The sequence below is a fragment of the Drosophila arizonae genome, chromosome X (assembly GCF_054131065.1).
Source record: "Drosophila arizonae isolate 15081-1271.41 chromosome X, UAZ_ARI_1.0, whole genome shotgun sequence".
Classification (NCBI taxonomy): domain Eukaryota; kingdom Metazoa; phylum Arthropoda; class Insecta; order Diptera; family Drosophilidae; genus Drosophila; species Drosophila arizonae.
In genome coordinates, this window is record NC_142927.1 from 34031183 (window position 1) to 34058030 (window position 26848).

At 42.2% G+C, this 26848-nt stretch overlaps 1 protein-coding gene and 1 long non-coding RNA gene across 20 annotated transcripts in view; one reads left to right on the top strand and one right to left on the bottom strand.

The window, feature by feature from the left end:
- The window catches only part of LOC108620537 (uncharacterized), a 180157-nt gene extending 157655 nt beyond the window's left edge, over positions 1-22502 (top strand). For 10 of the 19 annotated variants that reach the window (XM_089473648.1, XM_089473644.1, XM_089473649.1 and 7 more), the window contains 5 exons: positions 6064-6309; positions 6371-6814; positions 6920-7096; positions 7151-7214; positions 14353-22502. In XM_089473648.1, coding sequence (XP_089329774.1) covers positions 6064-6309; positions 6371-6814; positions 6920-7096; positions 7151-7214; positions 14353-14363 — 942 coding nt within the window. In that variant the 3' untranslated portion in view covers positions 14364-22502. Of the gene's footprint in view, positions 1-6063; positions 6310-6370; positions 6815-6919; positions 7097-7150; positions 7215-14352 lie in introns of those variants that run through there. The other 9 variants (XR_016270940.1, XR_016270941.1, XR_016270943.1 and 6 more) reach the window with 6 other exon arrangements.
- On the bottom strand, positions 21957-23140 carry LOC149268241 (uncharacterized). Its single transcript, XR_016270945.1, has 2 exons — positions 23011-23140; positions 21957-22952 (listed from the first exon to the last, which is right to left on the bottom strand). It is a non-coding gene; the product is annotated as an uncharacterized LOC149268241 (long non-coding RNA).
- Positions 23141-26848: the final 3708 nt, after the last annotated feature.

Consider the following 26848-nt stretch of genomic DNA (forward strand, 5'->3'; position numbering starts at 1 on the left):
TGCAGGCGGAGATCAACTTGCAGGTGGATGAGCTGTTGGCCAAAGGCTGCATCGAGCCCTCGCAGAGCCCACATAGCGCACCGATTATCATGGTTCGCAAGAAGAATGGGAAGTGGCGGCTATGTGTGGATTTTCGACAGCTGAACAGCAGGTCGATTAAAGATGCATACTCTTTGCCGCGAGTGCATAATATTCTGGATCAGCTGCGAGAGGCGCGCTACATCAGCAGTTTGGATCTGAAGGAATTGAAGGTATTGGCAGATACCAATGGAGAAGACCAGCAGACCGCTGACGGCATTCACGGTGCCAGGAAAGGGGCTGTTCCAGTGGAAGGCCTTTTGGGCTTCATTCCGCGCCGGCCACATTTCAGCGGGCGCTGGACCAGGTCATCGGCCCAGAGATGATGCCCAATGCCTTCGCCTATCTGGGCGACATCATCGTCATCGGCAGAACGCGGCAGGAGCACATGGACAACCTACGAGAGGTATTCCGGCGACTGCGAGCAGACCTCGGAGGAAGGAGAGCGCGTCATTTCGTATGCCAGCCGGACACTGAACAGTGCTGAAAAGAACTACTCAGCTACTGAAAAAGAGTGTCTGGCTATCATCTGTGGCATACGGAAGCTCGGGCCATACCTAAAAAGCTATAAATTTGTAGTGGTTACTGACCATATGGCTCTGAAGTGGCTCAATTCTATCGAGAGCCCAACGGGAAGGATTGCCAGATGGGCACTGGAGGTGCAGCAGTACGACTTCGAGATTCACTACAGGAAGGGTAAGCAGAATATAGTAGCAAATGCGCTCTCACGGCAGCCTCTGGGCGAAGAGACGTGCCGTTTGGTCAAGAGCAAGGAGATGCCAACTGGGACAGGATATCGCTGGCTCACCAAGATTCGTCAGAACCTAAAGAGGGCGTCACATAAGTTTCCAGACTATATGGAGAAGGCTGGAAACTTATATCGGCACATCCCTCATCAAGCCGGCCACGAGGATGTGGCTGCATGAACGTTGTGCGTGTCGGCGGACCGGCGCAAGGAAGTACTGGAGGAGAGCCACGACGCAGCCACCGCTGGCCACCTTGGGAGCCGAAAAACAATCGTTTGGGTGGCAGCACGGTATCATTGGCCTGGCATGTACAGGGATGTGCGGGCATACGTGCAGCGCTGCGAAGTGTGTCAGCGATACAAGCCCAGTCAGCTGCAGGCTGCTGGTCAAATGCAAATGCTGACGCAGGTGCCCGAGGAGCTATGGGCAATAGTGTGTGCCGATTTCGTGGGCCCACTGCCGAGATCAAAGCACAGCAACACCACGCTTTTAGTCTTCATCGACCGCTTCTCGAAATGGACGGAGATGGTGCCACTGCGGAGTGCGAATACCGCGGCTCACCAAAAGGCATTTCGAGAGCGAATCGTGGCGTGATTTGGCACGCCGAAGGTGCTCATCATAGACAATGGCATTCAATAACTAGTCGGGCGTTTAAGGTGTTCCTGGAGGAGCTTGGTGTGCGACACCAGCTAACAGCACCATACACTCCTCAGGAGAATCCCACTGAGAGGGCCAACAGGACAATGAAAACAATGATTGCGCAGTTCACTGGAGGCGACCAGAGATGCTGGGATGACGCATTGCCGGAGTTGACGTTGGCGGTCAACAGCAGCGTGTCAGCATCTACAGGGTATTCGGCAGCCTTTATCACGCAAGGGCGATAGCCAAGGCTGCCCAAATCTCTGTTCGATGCGCAAACTATAGGCACAGGCCAGGAAGCACAGAGCCCAATGGATATACGCTAAGTGTTCCAGATAGTGCGTCGAAACCTGGAGAGACCTGGACAGGATCAGGCGCAGCAATATAACCTACGGAGGCGGCAGTAGAAGCCGGCCCTAGGTGACAAGGTGTGGGCAAAGGAACGCCACTTGTCGAATGCCGCAGAGGGATTTGCAGCAAAACTGGCCCCATGCTATGGAGACCCTTATTTAGTGGCCAGTTTTGTGTCCCCAGTAATCTGCCGGATCAGGAGACACGGGTGAGCATTAGATCTGTTTAATTTTTTTTCAAAAAAAAAAAAAAGAAAAGGGGGGAGTGAATACACAGCGAAGTGTATTGCTTCTAACTTAAGCACAGAAAAAGAAGAAGAAGAAGAACACAGCAAAAATGTTGCTCAAAATGCATGATTTTGTCGTCGAAACGCATCTGTGGCTGGAAAACCACAGTTACCACCGGGAAATTAGCTGTATAATTGCGCAACAACAAATGTTTAAATTGCGCTCGCATGGCAACAAGCAGTGTACAGTTCGGTACCTAAAACTTAGCTACCAGTGCATGCGCAATGCAATACAACAACAAGCAGTGCAGGTGTAAGCAGCATCCACCTACAGTGCATGCGCGCTCGGCAACAACAACGCGCGCAGCCCAAATTATGCATTTTCTAACGAAAGCGAAAACAAAGGAGTAAGAAGACTAGTCGAGACTGCTCGACTAGGAGATACCCTGAACCCCTTCTTTACGACACACATACATACACACGCACGTATTAGAATGCGCTCTGCTAACTGCGCAGTAAGCAGCGACTGCGCTTAGGCTGCGCTGTAGTGTGGGCAACATTATAAGAATTTATTTGTTGACAAGTTACAACAAAAATCGAAAACATATAAAGTACATATAAGTTTATATTTAGAATTTGCAAGCTCTAGTTTTAAAGGTGTAGGAGATATAATTAAATAACTAGCTTTCGATAAGGGTTTTGATCGATAATAAAATATCGGGAGTAGTTATCGATATATAAAGAAAAACTTGATATGCGCGTGATATACACGGACCTAGGAAAACGACGGACAGGGCCAAATCGACTCAGCTCGTCGCCCTGATCAAGAATATATATAATTTGTCTGCCACGCTTCCTTCTGCCTGTTACATACTTTTAACAAAACCATTATACCCTGTTTTCCCCTTTTTAAATTGGTTCAGGGTGAAAAAAAAAATTCAACAAACCGCACGCATTCCAGGCGAAAGAATTTCTGCACACACACACACAGCGAAGCGAGAGCAAGCGAACGTAGGCAAGGGTCAAGGGCCTACGTCGGCTGCTCAGCGATCGGTAGCGCATGAAGATGTCAAAGCGAGCGACATCTAAAACGGCCAACAACAAAAGCGACAGCGACATTTAAAACAGCCAACAACAAAACACACAGCGACATGCAAAACAGCCAACAACAAAACACACAGCAACGTTTTATATGTATATGTATGTATATATAAACACCACCAAAGAGATACATAAAACGGCCAACCACAATGTATCGCAGCAGAAGAGCTTGCACTAAAATGTTCGGCCACCGAAAGGCTGTGTGTGCGGTGAGTGCATGTGTATGTGAGAGTGGGGAAAACGGTATCAAGGCGATACCGTAGCCTGCCTGGAATTCAGCCATAAGGCAGGGAAAGCTAGAGTGGGCTGAACAGAGGACACAGAAGCCGTTATATGCTGCCGAGGGTATAAATGGGCATGTGGGTATCGGGCCGATTTCGCTCTTACCAGAGTGGACCGACGGCGTTCGAGTGCAGTGTGTCGAGTGGAGTGTTCCAAGTGAAGACGAAGAGCATGCAGCCATATATTTGGGTGGTCTGTCGGGAGATCGCGTCACCATCGATGCCTGTCACGCGACGAGTCCATCCGGTTGCCCGTACTGAGGCGTGGCGCCGAATCCTCGCGCAATGGCCAGCGACTTTGCTGTGAGCTGTGCGCAAATGAGGAGTATGGCGCAAAATGTCAGTCGGTGTCGAAGTTCGGCACCGGTGGCAGTTGCGAACGACATCGATGTGGCCAGCTCCCAACAGCAATCCAAAAATTGTCTGTAGTGCCGCAACGGAGACTCTGCAGCAACCAGGAGAGTAGCTGCTATTATGAACGCCTTCATCAGCAACGGAGAGGACGACGAGGTAGTTGACGTAGCAGGTGGCCGCCGCACGGGTGCCAAAGCCACCGGGGGCTGTGAAACCAACTGGTGAGTTTTGCAGCAGCGCTCGGCGTGGGCAGAGGCAGCGGCGGCCCATCGTGTAAGCGGGGCATGCAGTCGGGCATGTGGCTGTTTGCTGGGAGAGTGTGGTTACAGACGCCTGCCACGCGACTGTCCACCGGCTACGAGTCTCTGAGCGTCCGAAAAGCTTGGCAACCGATCCTCGCGCACTGGCCAGCGACTTTGCTGGAGCTGTGCGCGAAAGAGGAGGGGCCAACAAGCGTACCGACACCAAAGACTTGACGCCGGTGTCCATTTGCGAACGACGTCTGTGGCCCGATCTCCTAGCAGCAGTACATGAAATGACTGCAGAGCCCCACCGGAGCATCCCCAAGGGTCCAAAGAGCAGCAGAAACCAGCAGCAGCACGGGGGGTTGCAAAACCGAAAGGCGAGTTTTGCAGCAGCGCCCGGCGTGGGCATTGGCAGCGGCAGGCCATCAGGTCAAATTTGATGGGAACTTAGAAAAATATTAACTTCATTTACCAACCGGCAGCATACAGCATTGCCAGTGGTAAATATCAGGACAGCTGACGTCGTTAACAGCGAGAGACGCAAAACGAAGCAGCGCAAAATTCAAGCACGATGGTCTCGTGTTTTCCCGAAGAAAGAGGGGTGTGATGAGCAATATTGGTATGCACGTATTAATGTATATGAACGTACGTATTTGCTGTGCGTTTATATGCATATACGTGCATATACATGTTGCTCCACACAGCGACGCGAATACTGTAGGAGCGACCCTCGCGACTGGAAAGGGGTCAAGGTCCGACTATAGTCGGCATCTTTTGCTCCTACAGATACAGCAATGGGTCCGCGTCGCACACACGTCATCGAGGACCGCTAGCCGAGGTGCCGTTCGGGCCGGGTGAGAGTAGTGGACATTTTCACTCGCAGGGAAGCAACGGTACTTCGGCCAATGGGAGGCTGCCACGCAATTTGGCGGGAAAGTGGCGTCACCCAGATCACGCCACTTTACCGTTTTTACCGCTCCAGAGCTGAACAGGCCCCGTTACTACCTGAAGCAGAGCCTGCGGCTATGCTATAAAAGGCCACCGGCAGCTCCATATGGGGTGAATGGAGGAAAAAAGTGATTATTAAGAGTGAAAGTCAGAGTGACAAAAGTGTCGAAGTGCCGAGTGGCAGATCAGGACTCCCAGGACATCGTAAGAACAGCAAGGACATCGTGGGACAGTGGGAATCCTTGCGACGACTAAAGAGGCAAGCAGGATCGTCAGCGGCACCAACAAGGACATTGGTGCAGCCCAGCAGCTTAAGCGAGGCCTGCATATCTGAGTAAGTTCACGTAGCCGTGCGTAAAAAGAGAAGCGTTGTGAGTGAAACGAAGCTAGTGTTGTGCTGTGAGCGAGTGGAATAGTAGGAGAGATCTGTATAGCCGAGCGAATCGCTGGAGTTCACAGACCCAAATCCTGGCATTTTCCGAATCGTTCCACTGAAACTAGCGTGTTTTAGCACAACACTCCCAGCCGGAGTGCGTTGAACCAGCACTTAGCCGTTGTGCCTTGCTAAAATGAACCAGCATTAAATAAGTGACGTGTAAATTTAACAACTTATATTCAAGAGAATATACTTTACGCTATAAACTAAATCACAATTGAATAATTAATATCGAAAAGGCTTCAACAAATACATTTGTTGGCTCGAATCCACAGTCAGCTGAAACTAGCCCAGCTTAGACCCGGGATAAACCGAAGGTTCGTTACAATATCTTCTGAGGTCGACGCGTTCAAACATACCGACAGACGGACGGACGGACAGAGGAACAGAGCTAAATCTACTCAGCTCATCGCCCTGATCAAGAATATATATATACACTTTGTGGGGTCTGCGATGCTTTCTCCAGTTACATACTTTTCACAAAACCATCATACCTTGACCTCCTATTTTAAATGGGCTCAGGATATAAATAGCGTATAGCATATGAAAATGTGATTATGTATGTTTGTGCGCTCGGAGTGCACTGATTTTCTCGTACCGTATATATACAGGATGAGAATTAATTTGATAACATGAATGTCATACAATTTTGTTATAGAATGGCGTTATTGCGAAGTTATTGGATCATAAGTTAGCGCTCCGACAAGCTATTGAACAAATATGTAAGTTAGTCCGAAAACAAGAATTTTTGATGTCGATTATTGAGCTCGGTCTTCTGGAGCCATCTAATCAATTACTGCATGAACTCAAGCTTGCTGACTCCGAGAATAATTTGGATAATTTAGGTCAGGGGAGTAACCGAACGAAACCTATGAATCAATATCACGAGTACATAAATTTTAAGGTACGGTATAGTAAAAACCTATTTTTATTTCATATTTAGAAACCTAATTACTATCATACAGCTCAACCTAATAAAAAATTTGTGCGAGTCGCCCATTGCAGCCCACAGTAATTTATCAAAAAATGCATTACGCTTACTTCACTCGGCACAAATGGCGGATATGGAATTTGAAGTTCATACTTATACATCATCAACATCAAGCGACAAAGTTTGGGCTACATTGATGATGTCGCACATTGAAGACAGAAATACGCCGCTTCAAGTTCATAGTTTTAAGGCACATCGTGTTATTGTGGCTGCACGCTGTGAATGGTTTAAAAAAGCGCTAATGTCTGGAATGCAGGAATCTATTAACAGAAAAGTCGTTATTACGGACACTTCGCCGGTAATCTTTCGAAGACTACTGCTCTACATATATGGTGCTCCTATAGATCGTACTGTGGGAGCAGATCAAATATGCGAGCTAATGCTGCTGGCCGATAGATACTCAATTGATAATTTGAAGGTAGTTTGGCCAAGATCCTAATCATTTGATTTTACCTCTATATACATATATCACTATATATATAAATATATATATATATATATATATATTTTATTTTTTTTTTAGGAAATATGCGAGAGTTCCCTTAATTCCTTGATAGATGAGGATTCTGTCGTCTTTTTGCTTGGGATAGCGGATCGATACCTTGCAACTCTGCTCAAGTCCAATTGCATTTCATTTATATCGAAGCACGCTCATCTTACTAAATCTGAAATCTTCAAGGAACTGCCACAAGCTCTTCAAGTAGCCGTAACATTAATTAAAATTAAGGTTTTTATAAAATAGTAATTTTTATAGGTAGAGGTGATTGACTTAGTAAATTGGTTCGGACGCGCACCGGAACCATGGAATGACAATACCTGTAAGTCACGAAGCAGTTCACGTCACAGTTTAAAAAGTCCATTTGTGCCTCATTCACGCAAATCGTCCCCGTCTTTTATGAGACATTGACAATGTGCCACCAATAACAGCAATGTGATTATCATTCATACACAATTTTTTACAATATTAATATGGTTCTTATTACAATGTTTCACATCGCTACAAATTCGTATATTATGAAAATCTAAATATGAATACAAAATAAATACATACATAAATACTCATATATGTACAGCTAGAGACTTGGAATTTAAAACACATACTCGTGTATAAAGTGTTCAAAATTTCATGGTACGCCCATGAGACGTGGTAAATCGTAAAATGCATTTTCCGTTTCACTATTGATGGTAGAGACCTGGTATATAAGTTATGATATTTTGAATTCTAGTATTAGGGTTATTAACACGTACGAAGTAACGGCGTTAACGGTTGTTATAAAACAACGATGTTGCGTGAAATGAGAAGACTTGGATAATTCCGTGGCGACGACCTACGTCCTTTATTTCCAAAAATCAACTAACTCTAAGTGACAATAATTCTAATAATCGAAGCTAGCCCTAAGCCCTGAAAACGCTGGCATTGCATATAGTGCTGGGCAGCAACACTGTTGCGCGTGGACGCTTCTGCCATTGTTGTGCAATATCCGCTTGAGACGGCTGGTGTCGTAAGCATTCATGCTGAGAATGCATGGTCAGCTTGAATATTTATGCTCTGCTGGTCAGTTGTGTTAACTCCTCCCCCACTTAGGTGAATAACGTCCTCGGAGTTCTTGAAACTGTTAATTACAGCTTGAAGATCACATTGACGTTTGTTCCTCTGATGTCTTTGGTAAAGTTTCATTAGGGCGTAGCAGGAAAGTAGAAGGATGACCACGGTTAGATATTATTGGTCTTCTTACCTGGTCTCGGGAATTTCCTCACGTAGTTTTTAGGATTTCTATATACGGTGTCGTTTATCTTTATATTGTTAGGGTATACGTATATTGTTAATTTCTTACTATGTTAGGATTAGGGTACTTTATAACAAAGTGTAGAAAGTTATTATTTAGCAAGACTTTAACTTGAGATACTTCCATTAGGTCATATTTTTTAAGTCAGAAGAATCCAATATGGAGGGGTTTACAATTCCAACTTTTGCAAGTGTTACTGATAGCATTAAGGTTTCTAATTCTGAAATAATTATTCTGTTTCTTGAGAGCAGTGTTTCATACAAATGTTCTGTGTCTATTTGCTTTGTTTTTATACCCTGAACCCATTTTCAATGGGAAATCAGAGTATAATGGTTTTGTTGAAATGTATGTAATAGGCAGAAGAAGGCGTGGCAGACCCCACAAAGTATATATATATATATATATATGTTGAAGCACTAGTATTCTCTTTACTCATTGTTGAAGCACCAGCGAGTTTCGGCGACGGACAAGTTCCAAACGTTACTGACCTCTTTGTCTCAACTCTTTCTTGTGCTTGCCACCGAACCACACTCAGCGACAGCTGCAAACGCTGTCGCCCAGCTACAACGGGACATTTCTATGCTACAAATCATATTCGACCAATTACAATGCACCAAACGGCTGACGCAATATTCTTATGAAATTACAACAGTCGCGAAATAGCAAGCAGCTCCTATTTCACATACTGACCACCAAATACTCTCAATAACTTAACTATGCAAGTTGCGCTCATGTGTGACCAAAACAACCACCATACTCTGTCATAGAGCATTCTTTGTTCAAGGGCATCGAACACACAGGCTCAACTCACACACACACAAGTGCGAAGGCATGCAAAAAGGGAAATAGGCAAGTAGGTAGAAAGCGCAATTACAGTGCGCGCCAATATATTAATACTACTTGCGCTTCGACACGGCCATCCTGACCTTAACACGGCCTCGTGTAATATTATAACAAGCTTTTCCACATACATCAATTTATTTACCAATTATTAAGCATAATAATAACTTTCGCTTTATCTCATAAATTGATCAATTACAACTATATATATTTCTTTTTCTAATTCTTTTTTTTTTTATAGTTCTGTATAAAATCTTATTTCCGACTTTTAGTTTTATTCTTAGATTGACATAAATTTATCTTCCTACTTAGTTCAGATTTCTTCATACTTGTTCACATTATAATAACCTTAACTTGTTCTACATTAAATTATCTCATGTGCCACACGCCACGATCAGAACATTTCACCATCTCTTATTCCATTACTGTCTCTTGCAACAGTGTCTTCTTCATTTACTTCATTACTGTCTCTTGCAACAGTGTCTCTTTCATTTTTTTTTATTACTGTCTCTTGCAACAGTTTCACTCTCAATCAATCCATTACTGTCTCTTTCAACAGCTTCTCTTTCAATCAATTCATTACTGTCTCTTTCAACAGCTTCGCTTTCAATAATATTCAAATCCTCGTCGCAACTTTCCATTTCAATTGGTACATACCCCTCCGGTAACTTCTTTATATCATCATGAGCATACTTGTACTTTCTATTATTCGTCAATGACTTGAGAATGTACCTATCTCCGTCTAACAGTTCAAATATCTGCAAAGGCCCTCTAAACTTGGGACTTAATTTCGTCTGATGCCTTTCTTCATTCCTCAACAACACAAAGTCGCCTATTTTATATCTAACTAATTTAGTTTTGGTTTTATCAAATCGCGCTTTATTGTAAGCTCCTGCTGCTGAAATATTTTCCGCTGCCCGTGCTCTTGATGCTACCAAATCGACCTCATGTGTCGTGTCGAACAGTGGGAGCAACCCAAACGGACGAGCAACCTTACCAATAAACAATTCTAAAGGACTTGCCTTTGTTACACGACTTGCTGTACAATTTAAGGCCAACTGAACCTCTCCTAACGCGTCCTGCCAAGATCGATTGCTAGTCTCAACTGCAGTTAACAGACTTTTCAAGGTGTTCATAGTCCGTTCAACTTGCCCGTTTGCTCTACTTGCACCCGTCGCAATTAAATGCAAGCATATTTTCTGTTTAGAACAAAACTCGCTAAACTTTGTGCTGGCGAAACACCTACCCTGGTCTGTAATTATGCGGTTTGGTACTCCAAACAATGATACAGCTGATGTCACAGCACTTATGCAGCTCTCAGCATCAATCTTGACCGTGTGTGTTAAATAGACAAATTTAGTGAAAGCATCTATTTGGACAATAACGTACTTCTTTTGATCAGACTTCCCACTTAGTTTTCCTGTTCTGTCTATGTGTATTGTGTGCCACGGTGTGTCAACCTTTGGTATAGGATGAAGTCTAACCTGAGTTTTGCCTGAAGACGACTTTGAAATCTTGCAAGTAATACAGCTTTCGACGAACTTTCGTATATACTTGGACATGTTTTCAAACCAGTAAGAGTCATAGGCCTTATCCAACGTCTTCTCCCACCCTAAATGCATGATTGATTCATGAATCTGATTTATTACAGACCATCTGAACGCTCTAGGGACAATTGGCAAGGATCGAGTTCTACCATTTCTCTGGATTTTGCGATATAATATTCCCCCTCTTAGCTCATAAGTTTCTATCAAGTCCTCGGGCAAAGAATTCTCTTTCAACTCTTTCACGATGTTACTGATATCAACATCTTTGCGCTGTTCAGCCATTAGCCAATCACTAGATATTTCTGAAAGATTAACTCGCTTTTCCTGGATCTTATAAATATTAATCGCATTAGTGGATGGAAGATTTCTCGAAAAGAAGTCGGCATGAGCCATTCTCTTGCCCTCTCTATACTGCAAATCAAACGTGAACGTTTGTAAATATGCCCACCACCTTTGTGCTCTGGGAGATAGGTCGCGTTTAGTTCTTGATGCTTTGAGTGAGTTACAATCAGTAAAAACGACGAACTCTCTGCCCGTCAAATAATGTCGGAAATGCTTTATGGCCATGACAACCGCAAGGGTTTCTAATTCGTAAGAATGGTATCGTGACTCAGCAGGGGAAGTTGCCTTACTGAAAAACTCAACGACATGAGGCTTATTGTTGATTCTATGTAATAAAATGGCTCCGTATCCTAGAGCACTTGCATCCGTATGCAACTCAATTGGGTATTGGGGGTCAAAGATTACTAAGACTGGCTTCTGCGTAAGCTAGGAAGCAACTTTTTGTCTTATTTGTTCATGCTCTGGCTTCCAGACAAACTCATTCTTTTCCGACGTCAAAATATATAATGGCTTCATCAAACACGAAAATCCTTGTATAAATTGCCGAAAATATGATGCTAATCCGATAAATTGTCTTTGGAGGTGGTAGAGCAGTTAGTGCTGAGGTTTTAAGTGGATTTGGGCGTATTTGGCCTGCGCTTACTTCATATCCTAAATATTGAACCGTCGACTTCAAGAAGGAACACTTTTTAATATTGAACGAAAACCCGGCTTTAGTAAGAAGATCCAGAGTGATCTGTAGTCTTTCCAAGGCTTCACTTATCGTTGCACCCATATATAGTCCATATAAACTACAACAAATGTATTTGCAAGTTCTCCAAGTGTTTGCATAACTGTACGCTGAAAGACTGAAGGCGCGTTTTTAAGACCAAGCGGCATTGACAAATACTCGTACTGGCCATCAGGGGTGACAAAAGCTGTAAACTCGATCGAATCTTCATGCATAGGGATTTGGTAATATCCGCTTGCCATATCTAAACACGTGAAATATTTCGCTCCATGAAGTCTTGCTATCTGATCTGCTATGAGGGGCAAAGGGTACCTATCTGAAACAGTATGAGCATTTAATTCGCGGTAATCGACGCACAGTCGATGGGAGCCATCTTTTTTGTTTATTAACATCATAGGACTTGCAAATGGTGAGCAACTTGGTCTGATAACTTTGCATTCCACCAACTCTCTAATCTTGTCTCGTACCAACTCTCTTTCATTTGGACTAAGTCTGTACGGTCTTCTTTGCACAGTTTTTCTAGGGTCTATTAATTTAATTTTCATGTCTCCTGTATTAACTCTCGAAAAAGGAATCCCTTTAATAAAAGATTTTGAATATTTTTCCAATATGGAGGATAGCGTATCTTTATCTTCGTCAACGAGATCGGTATTCAATTCAACAAATATATTATCATTTGAGCAACGGTTTACAATTTTCGATCTGATAACTTCAAATTTTCCGGGAGACATAATGATATGAAACCCATTAGACAATATTTCTCGACCAATCACGACATCATTTTTCAAGTTTTCATCCCCCAAAACATGGAATAGTATCTCAATGCAATAATTGTTAATTCTTACATTACTAAGTATTTGCAATGTACTACAAATACTACCATTGCCGATACCCTTTAGCATAACTACATTGTTAATTCTTTTACCAACTAACTTAGAACTTATCTTTTCTTTGACCAATGAGCATTCCGCCCCAGAGTCGAACGTTGTTATGAAAGTTTCTCCTTGATGAACCATCTCTCCTTTGGGCTCGACGACTTCGCAAAGATGCACTCGTTTCTCGTTTCTGATGCGCACCCTTGTCCTTTTCCGTTCTAGGCTTACTGCAGTAGGTTGAAATGTGGCCAGCCTCACCACACTTGTAGCAAGTCACACTTGATGGATGATGATGACCAGATGCGCTCTTGCCATTACGCTCTGCAACATGGGGAGGAAAATTGGCCTGCAATCTAGCTCTACACTCAGCGATCTTGTGCCCCATTCTTCCACAGTGATGGCATCTTATTATTGACAGTTTCTGCCGCTTCATATCCAGTGGAGCCGAGTCATCTTGTGGAGCTTTCTTGCGTTTATTGAATGTAAAAGCTTTAAGTTCGAATTTCAGCTCATTCCTAGTGCGCAAGTTCGATGTGAAAGTCAATCGCTGCAACCTGGGATCAACGTGGGCCAAGTGAGCAAGCGTCACAGAAGTAGCAATCTGTTCTACGTCCATCTCACGCCATTTAGCAGTGAGTAATGTCATCATGCGGCTAGCGTAATTCGAGAGGCATTCTCCGTCGGCCGGGCAACTTGATAACATTGCAAAAAAAGTAGCTGCTGGTGTTTCTACACTGGAAAAGCGTTGAACAAAAAGTTCCTTGAATTCGGCCCAAGTTATGTCAGGATAGCATGTTTGTGGGAGCCACTGCGATGCACTGCCCTCCAACGCTGCACTCAAGGCCATCACTAATGCACTGCCTTTTATGGGATTTTCCGCCATGATGATATTCACTGTAGCGCACCATGCTGCTGCGTCGGCACCAGCAACTTCTGCGTTGAATTTTGGCAACACTATTGTCTTATTATTTGTTGTTTCAGCTGCCGTTGATTGCAACGCTTTTACAAGCTCGATTAAATTTTTATTTTGTTGCTCCATTAATATTCGCCATGGCTCATTCGAAGTGTTAGACAGTGAGCCAGATCCCACTTCTGATGTTGAAGCACTAGTATTCTCTTTACTCATTGTTGAAGCACCAGCGAGTTTCGGCGACGGACAAGTTCCAAACGTTACTGACCTCTTTCTCTCAACTCTTTCTTGTGCTTGCCACCGAACCACACTCAGCGACAGCTGCAAACGCTTTCGCCCAGCTACAACGGGACATTTCTATGCTACAAATCATATTCGACCAATTAAAATGCACCAAACGGCTGACGCAATATTCTTGTGAAATTACAACAGTCGCGAAATAGCAAGCAGCTCCTATTTCACATACTGACCACCAAATACTCTCAATAACTTAACTATGCAAGTTGCGCTCATGTGTGACCAAAACAACCACCATACTCTGTCATAGAGCATTCTTTGTTCAAGGGCATCGAACACACAGGCTCAACTCACACACACACAAGTGCGAAGGCATGCAAAAAGGGAAACAGGCAAGTAGGTAGAAAGCGCAATTACAGTGCGCGCCAATATATTAATACTACTTGCGCTTCGACATATATATATATATTCTTGATCAGGGCGACGAGCTGAGTTGATTTGGCCCTGTCCGTCTGTCCGTCCCTCCGTCCGTATGAGTGCGTTGATCTCAGAAGTTATAAGAGCTGGAAATATTTTGCATGTAGACTCATGTGTACCATACGCAGTAAAAGTTTATCATATTTTTTGATAGCTCATCCGATAGCTTTGTTATCGAGAATAATAAAAAAAATTGATTTTGTTTTTTCAGCACAATTTTAACAATTTTAGTTTTAACGCACTGGCAACAGGGGGACCAACGAGGTATCCGTACGGCAGCACAGGCTCACCAGGCTACATCGATTTTGCTCAGACTAAGGGATTGCTGAGCATCCACGCTGACATAAGAACGGTCGTTAATCTCAGCTCTGGTCACCTACCCCTCATAATTACGCTGGATGCGTCTGCTCTATGCTATCCTAGGACGGAACCAAGGATTTGACAGGATTCCGGTAACCAGAGAAATTCTGCTGCTCATTGCCGAAAAGATGAAGTCTCGTCACCCCTTGGACAAAAGCGAGTGGAATAGAGTACGGAGTAGGCTGCATCGAGCACTTGTGGAGCACAAATCTGCATGGTTTGATGAGAGACTTGCCAATACTGGGGTTGCAAATGACGCAACGCACTCACTCTGGAAGGTCACGCGTGGTATTAGCAGTCGTTGTGCAAGGAGAGCGCCTCTGGCTAACGAAAACGGAACATGGTGCCGGACGGACTTGGAGCAAGCGGAGGTGTTTGCTCGGCACTTTGCCGAGCGTTTCCAGCCATTTCATCTGGCCAACCTTCAAGAAGTCCAGGATACTGAGGACCAGCTGACTCAAGCGATTCAAATGAATTTGTCTATTGAGTTTCAACCCAAGTGAGGCAGCTGACGTTATTGCTAGTCTGAACACAAATAGAGTGCCGGGACCCGACGCCATCTGCAATGCCATTCTGAAGGCACTGCCTAGACATGCGGTTCGCTTCATAGTGTAGGTGTTCAATGCTATAGTAAGGCTGCAATACTTCCTTCCCCAGTTGAAGCTTGGATTAATCACAATGATCCACAAGCCGGGTAAGCCGGAAAGAGAACCATTTTCAGACCGATAAGTCTCCTCCCTTCAATATCGAAAGTGCTGGAAAGACTTATTGCCGTCTGGATGGTAAGGATTATGGAAGCTCGAGGAATAATCCCGGAGCACCAATTTAGATTCCGTGCTGGTCACAGCACATAAAGTTGTCGACCAAATACTAACGGAGCTACAACAGATGACACGGTTGACGGAGTCTCTTTTGCCTCTTCCGAAACAAAAATCTGAGTTGTGAAGGTGGAGATCGTTTCTGGTATCGTCTGGTATCGCCAACCAAAAACAGTCTCCAGACCTATAAGAGGTCCACAAATATTAGGATGATAACCTCCCTGAATGATAGTCGGATGTAGGGATGCAAAACTATCGATAGTGAGGCCATGGATTTTATCCCATCCGATAGTGGAAAACATCGATATTATCAATAGTACTATCGAAAATTTGAAATTACAATTTACTCAATTTTTTCTTAAAGTCTGCATATATAGAACGGTACTAAAAAATGTTTCTGACTTCATTTACAGCACATAAAGTTGTCGACCAAATACTAACGGCGTACAACAACAAGGAGTACTGCAATACACTCTATCTGGACATCCGCGAGGCGTTCGATCGAGTGTGCCACGCCGGAATGCTGCTGAAAATCAAACGAGCTCTCCCTGCGCCATATTTCGGACTGCTCAGGTCGTACCTCGAAGGAAGGCGATATAAGCTACGCTTCCATACGGCGTTATCCACTGAGAATGATGTGGCAGCTGGAGTACCACAGGGTAGTGCCCTTGGCCCCCTGCTATACTGGCTGTACAGCCGCGACATGCCACAGCCTGATAATAGCCTGTATGGATCGCAGATGACGTATGCATCACATATAGGTCCCGATGTGAGTACGATGCTGCTGACGGCATCCAAGATTTTGCGACAAAATTTGCGGACTGCGCAAGGCGATGGAATATTGCCATCAAAAGCAGCAAATAGTCAATGTTTCCGCAGGACGCCGCCACCCGTGCTCTTGAAGGGAGATCCAGTGCCGCAGGCGCATGATGCTAAGTACCTCGGAATAATACTGGATGGGAGACTCCCCTTCTCCAAGCACGTCACGGCCCTTACAATGCGCTTACGTGGGGCTGTGAAGAAGCACTATTGGCTCCTCTGCTCGCGCAGTAAATTGTCACTTACTAATAAGGTGACAATTTATAAATTTATGTTATTTAATTTATATTTGTTATTTAATTTATAATCACGCTTCTATGGAGATATGGGTGCCAAATCTGGCTTGTGTTAGTCAAATTCGTCGAATTCAGGCCTCCAAGAATAAAATACCGGTTGTGAAGGGTTAATAAGAAATACCATATTGCATCGTGACCTGAAACTCTCCACGGTCTTTGACGAAATAAACCAGCACTCAAGTCGGTACAGATTGGAGCGGCACAGAAACCGGCAAGCAAACGTGCTAACAAGAAAATGAACTCCTATGAGGCTCAACAGAAAGCAGCCAAGAGATCTAATCCTGTGATCTCCACATAGGTCGGTCAACAGAAGATGACGTAGATGTGTCATCTGTATATTATTATACCCTGAACTCATTTTCAATGGGAAATCAGGGTATGATAGTTTTGTTGAAATGTATGCAACAGGCAGAAGGAGGCGTGGCAGACCCCACAAAGTATATATATTCTTGATCAGGGCGACGAGCTGAGTTGATTGTCAGTATGTTTGAACGCGTCGATTTCAGAAGATACAAGAGCTAGAGACCTCAATTTATTTTTAAAATGTTCGTGTATAGCACGCGGATATCGAGTTTTGCTTTAAAAATTGATAGCTTTCCCGTTATTTTTTATCGATAAAAAACCTTATCGAAAATCAGTAATAAAATTATATCTCCTATATCTTTAAAGCTAGAGTCTTACTTGGAAGATCGATTAATTAGGAGGCTGAATTGATTCGTTACTAGAACATGACATGAAAGGTAGTTTGACGGCACAAGGAGGACGAGGGTCGGGTTGGAATGATGGGCCTGGACGAAGAATATTATTCAGGCTCTTGTCATTCAATAATGGACGGAGAGCATTGAAACCGATCCTCACTTTTGGAGTAGTGCTATTGGAAGCTCGGAATGGAAGAGCTACAACAGATGACACGGTTGACGGAGTCTCAAGTTTTGCCTCTTCCGAAATAAAAATCTGAGTTGTGAAGGTGGAGATCGTTTCTGGTATCGTCTGTGAAAATGGGCCTGTCAGTACCCAACCAAAAAGTCTCCACACCTATAAGAGGTCCACAAATATTAGGATGATAACCTCCCTGAATGATAGTCGGATGTAGGGATGCAAAACTTTCGATAGTGAGGCCATCGATTTTATCCCATCCGATAGTGGAAAACATCGATATTATCAATAGTACTATCGAAAATTTGAAATTACAATTTACTCCATTTTTTTCTTAAAGTCTGCATATATAGAACGGTACTAAAAAATGTTTCTGACTTCATTTACAGCTATTATTTATAACTGTTGTATATTTATATAAAACGAAAACAAAACCTAATATTTGAAGCAACTTAAAAATAGATTCATTCATAATTTTCACAGCAGTAATAGGTAAATATGTAATGGAATGTAATATAAGATAAAAAAGAAATAAAAACAATATTCAAACTTAAAAGTATTTAAACAACTTAAACCGAAAATCTTCAACAAATATAATATTAATATTATTATTGCATTGATACTAAGTACTTCTGAGGGAAAAATCCAAAATGAAATAACTAAAATTACAATTTTTACAATTTACTTACGCGTTCGAGCTTTGAATTAGACTTGGGTAGCTCATGACTGAGTGAGTTCACTGAACTGAGCCACTGAACTTGTTCTTTCAATATTACTCATTTTGTCACACTAGCTCATATGGCTCATTTTGCGTTCTTCGGAATTGGCGTTCGCCAACTTAACGTTCACTTTTTTTAATGTCAGACTATCGATAGACGAAAATAATATCGAGGTATCGCCGTTTTAGAAAACCATCAATAGTATCGATAGTACCATCGATTGTTTTGAATCCCTAGTCGGAAGGATATCCGCGCCTATCAGGACATCAATTTCCGCACTCTTGTAAAACTGGGGGTCTGCTAGCTGGACTTTCGGAAGTTCGTTTAGCAAAAGTTGCGGAATTGGAGACGAAGGGATGTTACCAGCCAGATTTGGAACGACGAGGGCAGAAGCTTCGATTCGCAGTCTCGGCTTCAAACGAGAACCAATGTCAAAGTTGCATAGCTTGTGTGCCTCAGCTGTAACTGCTTGATTTCGGCCGGAAACTTGAATATCGGACCCTGAGTCGACTAAAGCACGGGCGGGATAGGTTGCGCCGAAATGGCATATAATGATCATCGCCGTGCCGAGGAGGACACCTCGCGTGTTGGCAGCCAGATACGTTTGGACGTTGGACATAACGTCAGTCGGAATCGGAGCTACAAGTGTTGATAATGCAGCTGCGCTCTGCAGACTATTGTCCCTGTGGAGGAGTGTGTTGTGACGATCATCGCACTGAAAATCACAGGCTGGGATTTCTGTTTTTCGTGTTAATGAATGCTCCCAGAGAGAGCGAGTTTGTTCCGGCAAATTGGGCGTGCACAGAAACACGAGAATGCAATCCCAATTCTCAGTGGATATCTGAGCATGTTCGAGTGCAGTGATACATTTGTGCATAGTGCTATGCAACTCTCTGAGAACCGAGCCTGACTCCTTGGTGACTTTGGACAGGTTTGAGAAGAATTTTAAGCTGACTGTTGACTAACAGCTGGAAGGCGACAGCCTCCAGATGAGGCGAAGGGAACGGAAACGGGAGCGGACGGCGCACTCGATGCCGAAATAGCGGCGAGTTGCCTGCTTAGTTGCGCGGTATACCGCTCAAAAACAGTATAACAGTGGTCGAAATGCGTCTCCATGGCTTCGATTTCGCCACTACCAGCCCTCTGGCTGAGCGCTTTGGAACACGCTTCATACTGCTGACTTTTCCCATATGACCTTGACCCCATCCCGTCGGATTTCTAGAGCTTGAAGTTGTGCTGCTAGAGTGGAGCCAACCTCCTCAGAATAGTCAATACGGGACTCAAATTTGATGAGCCGCAGACAGCGACATTTTACGAAAGTTACGACCGGACTGCGCTGGAACGTGCTGGTGGTCTGCGGTTTGCGGTCTGCGGAAATTTCTGACGTGGAGACAGAAAATCACTCAAAGAACAACACACAGAAGTTGTCAACGGAGTAGGGAACAAATTAGCAAATAAATATTGTCTCGATAAGCAAATAAACAAAAAATGAATAATTTAATAAATTTAATTAGGATACATTAAACAATTAAATTTGTTTATGTAGCTTGGAAGCTTTCCTTTTAATAATAAAAGAAAAAAAAAAAGAAACAAGTAAAAAAGCTCTAGTCGAGACTGCTCGACTACGAGATCCCCTGAACCCTTGGAGCAATAGATATTTCAATAATTTTTCGCGTCTTTCAGCTTACATAAGAAACACGACACGAACTGCGAACTGCGAACTGCGACACACATACACTCACACATGCAAACACACACAAACGCACACACAGGCACACATACACACACACGCATACAGACACACATACACACACACATACACACACATACACAAACACATACACACACAAGCACCCACGCATAAACACGCATGGGCTGCAGTGTGCGCTTACTATGAGAACTTAATTGTTTAATAACTTTTTTTATGGACGTACGATCTTCATGAAACTTTCAGATTATGATTATAACATGAATATACATGCCAAAGCACAAGTCTCTAGTATTTGAAATACGCTTTTTACAAAAGTGAGGGTGAGGGGGTTAATTTAGAGGTAGGGGGTAAATTTTAACAAAAACCGAAATTGTATAAATTGCATATAAGCATACATTAAAAATTTGGAGACTCTAGCAATAAAGGTGTAGAAGATATAATTTTATAACTGGGTTTCGGTAAGGTTTTTTATCGATAAAAAAGATCGGGATGAGTTATCGATTTTTAATGATAAACTTGATATGCGCGCTGTAATTACGGACATTTTAAAAAAAGTCCGTCTCTAGCTCTTATATCTTCTGAAATCGACGCGTTCATACATACGGACAGACGGACAGACGGACAGACGGACAGACAGACAGACGGACAGGGCCAAATCAACTCAGCTCGTCACCCTGATCAAGAATATATATACTTTGTGGGGTCTGCCACGCCTCCTTCTGCCTGTTACATACATTTCAACAAAACCATTATACCCTGATTTCCCATTTTCAATGGGTTCAGGGTATAAAAATAGATGGATTACTTGGGCAAAATACAGAATTTGGTTGGATTGTATCAGGTTGTACAAAATCGAAGGGTAAAACAACGATAGTAGCGACAAGTATTGCAATAGAAGACCTAGATCGGTTCTGGGAGTTGGAAAACGAAGAAGAAGAAGATGTCAAAGAGATTTTGTGAGAAAAATTTTCTGAATACAACAAGAATTGATTCAAGGGGTCGATATGTTGTTACAATTCCGTTCAAAGAAGAAAATGAATTAGGAGAATCAAAGCCACAAGCTATAGCTCGGTTTCTTAGCTTAGAGAAAAAGCTGCAAAAGAATGAAAAATGAAGAACAGACTATACAAATTTCATGAACGAATGCTTGCAGTTAGGACATATGATATCTACAAAGAAAGAAGGAAAATATTATTTACCACATCAGGCAGTGTTAAGAGATAGTAGTCTGACAACGAAGCTAAAGGTAGTTTTTGACGCATCTGCAAAAACAACAAATAAGAAAAGTCTAAATGACATTATGTGGACGGGACCAAGAGTTCATAAAGATATATTTGACATTATATTAAAATGGCGACGCTGGGAATATGTAGTATCAGCAGATATAGAAAAAATGTATAGGCAAGTAAAAATAGTAAAACATGACCAGGAATTTCAATATATTGTCTGGAGAGATTCTCCAAGTAAAAAATTAAAGAACTTGTAAGGTTACATTATTTTCCAGCCGGGGTCAGAGTCTCAGTCTGCCCAGGGCCATAACTCACAAGAAATTTGTAAGTAAATACGGGACGTATTGAGTTAGAGAAATGGGAGAGGGGGGGGAAGTTGTATAGGTTAGGCGACCACGTGGCCTGAGCTCGCCGCCCACGCGTTCGCACGCGGGAGGGCGGCCGCAATCGAGTGGCGCGATCAAGCGCACTCCAGATTGCGGGGGTCGGGGCTGCGAAGGCGTGTTGTGGATTGTTAGTGGGGTTACTACGATTGGTAGACCGCGGATCGAGGAACGGCCAGCGTTGCCGCCGGCGTTCGCTCAAGACCACGCGGTTTTACTGCCAGAGTTTTAACCCTCTGGCGAACGGGTCGTGACCTCGTTCAAACTACCCGTTAGTGTTAGTTATGATTAGTAAACTAACAAATTGATTATTAAACTAGCTACGAATAAATACGCAACCATCTCTACGTGCATTTTCTTACTTTATTAAACTTGTCGCCTTATAACCTTTATATCTGCTAGTTAGTTTTATTTTTTCTTTTTGAGCGCGTCTGCTCACATCGAGAGCTCCAGACTGACTCAATAAAACTAACAACTTGTTCTACTTATTACTTAACTTACTCGCTACCAGTGCTGCCAACTTTTTACCAGAAAAAAAGCTACTTTTAGATGGAAGAAACGGAAAAAAAAGCTGAAAATTTTTACAAAAAAGCCTAAAAAAATTATTTAATTTACAAGATTTTCAACATGCTATCTAATTCGTCGCGACTAGCATCGCTTTCAGAATCGTACGACCTATTAGTACCTATCATGTGAAGATAATTTGGAGGAACTTTGTATTCATAGCAGCATCTGCCCAGTCTTCGCAAACCATATCTGTGTGTTATATTAAATAAAAAAGTAATATATAAATCGGTATCATCTTTTCACTCTTAATAAAATATTACCTTATGCTAAGTGTTCGGCGCAGCAGCTAATAATTGCTCTTAATAATTAAATAAGCTTCTCTTAAGTTAATCTCTTGCCTTTGTCATTCTCCTTCGCTGTTAGCGCACTCTTGCACATAACAAAGCATAACACACATACATATGCAAATCTCATCCGCTCTGTTAATTGCATACTCCTCTTTATTTATATTCTTTTAAACTCTGTACGAAAATAGTCTTCATTCGCGCAACACCTACAAATTTGTCACCCTCGCGTCGAAATAACTTTGCCTAAACAGTGTCCACAGACTCGGCATTAAATTAATAAATAATAAGCTAAATTATATCGTTTTGGTTTTTATTTTTTGCCTTCGTAAATGATTGGAGCCAGAGTTGTCGAAAAAGCTCGGCAGCTTCAAACACTAAGAATACTGTTTATTGTGTTTAGGCTCATTGAGTTCCTTAACTTGGACTTTACCAAGTTAAGCTGGCTAAATACGCGTTCCACCTCCGCGTTGGACCATGGTAATGAAAACATTTGCAGGGCAACAGCTGCCAAGTCAAGGAATCTTCGGTTGCCGCCAGAATCTTTGTAATTAGAGACTTCATTCCAAAATTTGGAGCTGTCATTGACGTTAACTAGATTAATATCATAGTACTGCCGCTTAATGTCGGCTATTCTGTCTACTTGGAGGTGTTCTAACAATTCTGTGATTCCTTTTTTTTTAGTTGACAGAATTTTGTCAACGGAAAAAACGTCAATGTTTTTTTAAATTTTAAAATTGTCGGGGAGCCTGCAGATAAAATCAAAATTATTTAACGGTCGGTAGAAGAATCAGACAAATTGGTTACCTCTGCTTTAGCTGCTTGATAAGAGCAGCGAGCACGAATTTCTTGCTCGATATCGTAGTCTTACAATAACTGCAATAGACCCTTGTCGCTCTTTATCCAAGCATCACGGCACTTTTGCTTATATTCCTTTGGCATGGCGAAATTTGTAGCCGAAACAAATCCCACTTATTATGATCACAGTTTGTGTAAAGTAGTGGTGGTGATATTGGCGAATATCGATATAAACGTATGATAAAGCTGCCATTCTTTGACACATTTGGTATATTTTTACCAAACTTCTTCACAGGTTTATCGAAAATGGAAGATTTTAATACCAAACTTTTTTCACAAGTGGCAACCGCGCTGCTACATTTTTTTTGGTGGCAGTATTAAAAAAAAGCGAAAAAAGCCTAATTCATTTTTTAAAAAAGCCAGAATTCCCGCTTCCCGCAGTTCCCAAATATTTCCCGCAATTGGTCTTCGGAAACAGTCAGATTTGACGGGAAAAAAGCTAAATTGGCAGCAGTGGCTTCAACGTGTACTATACATAAATGTGTAGGTAAATTGGCATAAATAAACAATACTGATGGCGAAAACCCAGTTAACTATGTCCATCAACATTCCTGCTGACTTTTTGGCAATTTTATTCAATTTTCAATGAACGAACCAAGCGGTAATAATATGGAACTAACTAAACTAGGATATGATTTATATTTAATTCAGAATAACTTATTGTGAACAACAATATCGAACTTTTTGATTCTATGTAAATGAAACGAAAAGATTAAAAAATGTATGCAACTCTTTTGATAGCGTGTAGTACAAGAATTTACATACATATGTGTTTAAGGTTGCCGACAAATTTTCAAATAGTGAAAAATGTTGATTCCTTTTCATGCATATTGTTCAGGCACGAACATAAGGATTGCAAGCATGATCAGTTCGTCAAGAATACTAACAATTATTAAATTTGTATTTGTCCTGAATATTGTTTAGAAATCCACAGATAGCAGTTCTGGACGTTACCCACTTTGGACCCCCGCAGAATGTTCATGCACATGCATGAACATAGAAATATGATAAGTAGGGGAACGTACGCGCTATGCACTCGACAGCTAGCATAAAATAAATAACATATGTTTCAAGTGTGAACTGTCAAACTGGGCATAAATTATGACCCTGACCCTTAGCGATTAGAATACGTAAGAGGCGAGCGCTGAGCATTACAAACTCAGCGATAGCATAAGAATAGCTAATAAACCAATGCGGAGTCTTACAAACTACGCGATAAGTTAATAATATGTAATAGACCAATGCTGAGCCTTACACACTCAGCAATAGAAGCACTAGATTTAAGGGTTGAAATTATGCATGAGTCTGGGTATATAAACCCAGGCTCAGAAGAATAAAGATCAATACGAAACTAAACACCAACAAAGTCAAGTGTATTCGTTCACATATATATTTTTGGAGAACATTGATAGTATTGAACCCCAATATAAGAACATCCACCCAATTCAGTAGGAAACTATTCAAAACGTACAAAGATTTGAGTTGAGAAGCGTGTTCTAAGGGTTTGATAGAATATAAGAAATTTAGGAACTGGGCCACTTTTGCATTGCTTTCTTTGCCAATGCCCAAGTGAGTAACATTTTTCGTCAGATCAATACTGTGATGCTTAACTCAATTTCAAGCATCAGGTAAAACATATATATTATAAAACTTCACAGATACGGTTTGCGGTGGTTGAAGAAACGATACCATGATTATAAGTTGTTAAAAATATATTTAAATATCAATCAAATCAAAGCAAAAAAACATCAGTTTTTTCCGATTTTTTTCACAAAATTTCTGTTTTTTTTTTAAAGTATCTTCCCACTAAAAACAACTTTTTTTGCTCAACACAAATTGGCAACACTGTACTCCACAGACAATGTCGAAGTTGATGGATAAAATAATTCCCACTGTTGGAGTGGTGGCGTCTCCGATAAGTAAAAAGACCGGGTTGTAGTTTCTTTGTCTTTATTTGTAGGATGGTAACTGTTCAGCTCGTGTAAAAGTGTGTAACATACATATGTATATATATGCCAGAAGAGGCAAGTGACCAGTGTGCGGAGGGGTGTGAGAATCAGTACCCCGCGAACCAGTAGGAGAACTGGGGCTATATTATTAACAAAGTGCTGTTAATAGCATAACACTGTATGACGCGGGAGGAGCAATGCTTGTTAATGGGATCTGGCATTAACACCCACTTATTTGCGTCGTGAAGTTTTTAATTATTTATATGACTTGTAGTATCAGAAACTTTTGAGCGGCATCTAAATATCCTAAAAGAGCTGGTAAATCAAATAAAAACAGCAGGTTTTACCATCAATATTGAGAAAATTCATTTCTGCCTCAACAAGGTAAAATTTTATGGTCATGTGATTGGCAATGGTACAGTTAGCACAGACTCCGATAAGATTGTATCTATTACAGAATTCCCAGCTCCTAGGTCAGTCAAACAAGTTAGTAGATTTTTAGGCATGACTGGGTGGTATTCATAATTTATTCAGAGCTTTGCCACCATTGCATCTCCTATAACAGAAACGCTGAAACAGAAAGAAAAATTTGTATGGGGTGAATCAGCGTAAAATGCGTTCGAGGAACTCAAGGTGAAGCTTAGTACGGCTCCAGTTTTGCATAGCCCAAATTTTGATACACTATTCTCTATACACTGCGATGCCAGCCATACAGGTGTTGTTGCTGTGTTAGTTCAGGTAATGGACAATAGTGAAGAGGTACCGGAGGCTTTTATGTCTCGTAAACTTAACCGTTGTGAAAGAAATTATTCCGTAACGGAAAAAGAATGGGTGGCAGCTATTTTAACCATAAACAAGTAAGACAGCTCTAGTCGAGACTGCTCGACTACAAAATCCCCTGAACCCTTGGAGCATTAGCTATTTCAATAATTTTTCGCGTCTTTCAGCTTACACAAGAAACACGCACACGCACACACACACACACACACACACACACACACACACACACGCACGCATGCACACACAGGCATACATACACGCACATACATACACACACACACATACACAAACACATACACACACAAGCATAAACACGCATGGGCTGCACTGAGCGCTTACTATGAGAAATTAATTGTTTAATAACTTTTTTTGTGGACATACGATCTTCATGAAACTTTCAGATTATGATAACAACATGCTTATGCATGTATTTGCCAAAGCACAAGTCTCTAGTATTTGAAATACGCTTTTTACAAAAGTGAGGGTGAGGGGGTGAATTTAGAGGTGGGGGTACATTTTAACAAAAACCGAAATTGTATAAATTCCATATAAGCATACATTAAAAATTTGGAGACTCTAGCAATAAAGGTGTAGGAGATACAATTTTATAACTGGTTTTCGATAAGATTTTTATCGATAAAAAGATCGGGATGAGTTATCGATTTTTAATGATAAACTCGATATCCGCGCTGTAATTACGGACATTTTAAAAATTTGAAGTCTCTAGCTCTTATCTCTTCTGAAATCGACGCGTTCATACATACGGACAGACGGACGGACAGACGGACAGGGCCAAATCGACTCAGCTCGTCACCCTGATCAAGAATATATATACTTTATGGGGTCTGCCACGCCTCCTTCTGCCTGTTACATACATTTCAACAAAACCATTATATCCTGATTTCCCATTGAAAATGGGCAAAGCCAATGGTGTGCGCACCTGCTGGTAGTTCCAAGCGCAGTACGCCGTCGCATTTGACATTCCATAGGAGAGGCCCCAGCACTGATCCTTGGGGTACTGCAGCTGACACTGTATGAGTTTTGGGAAGTAGCTCTTT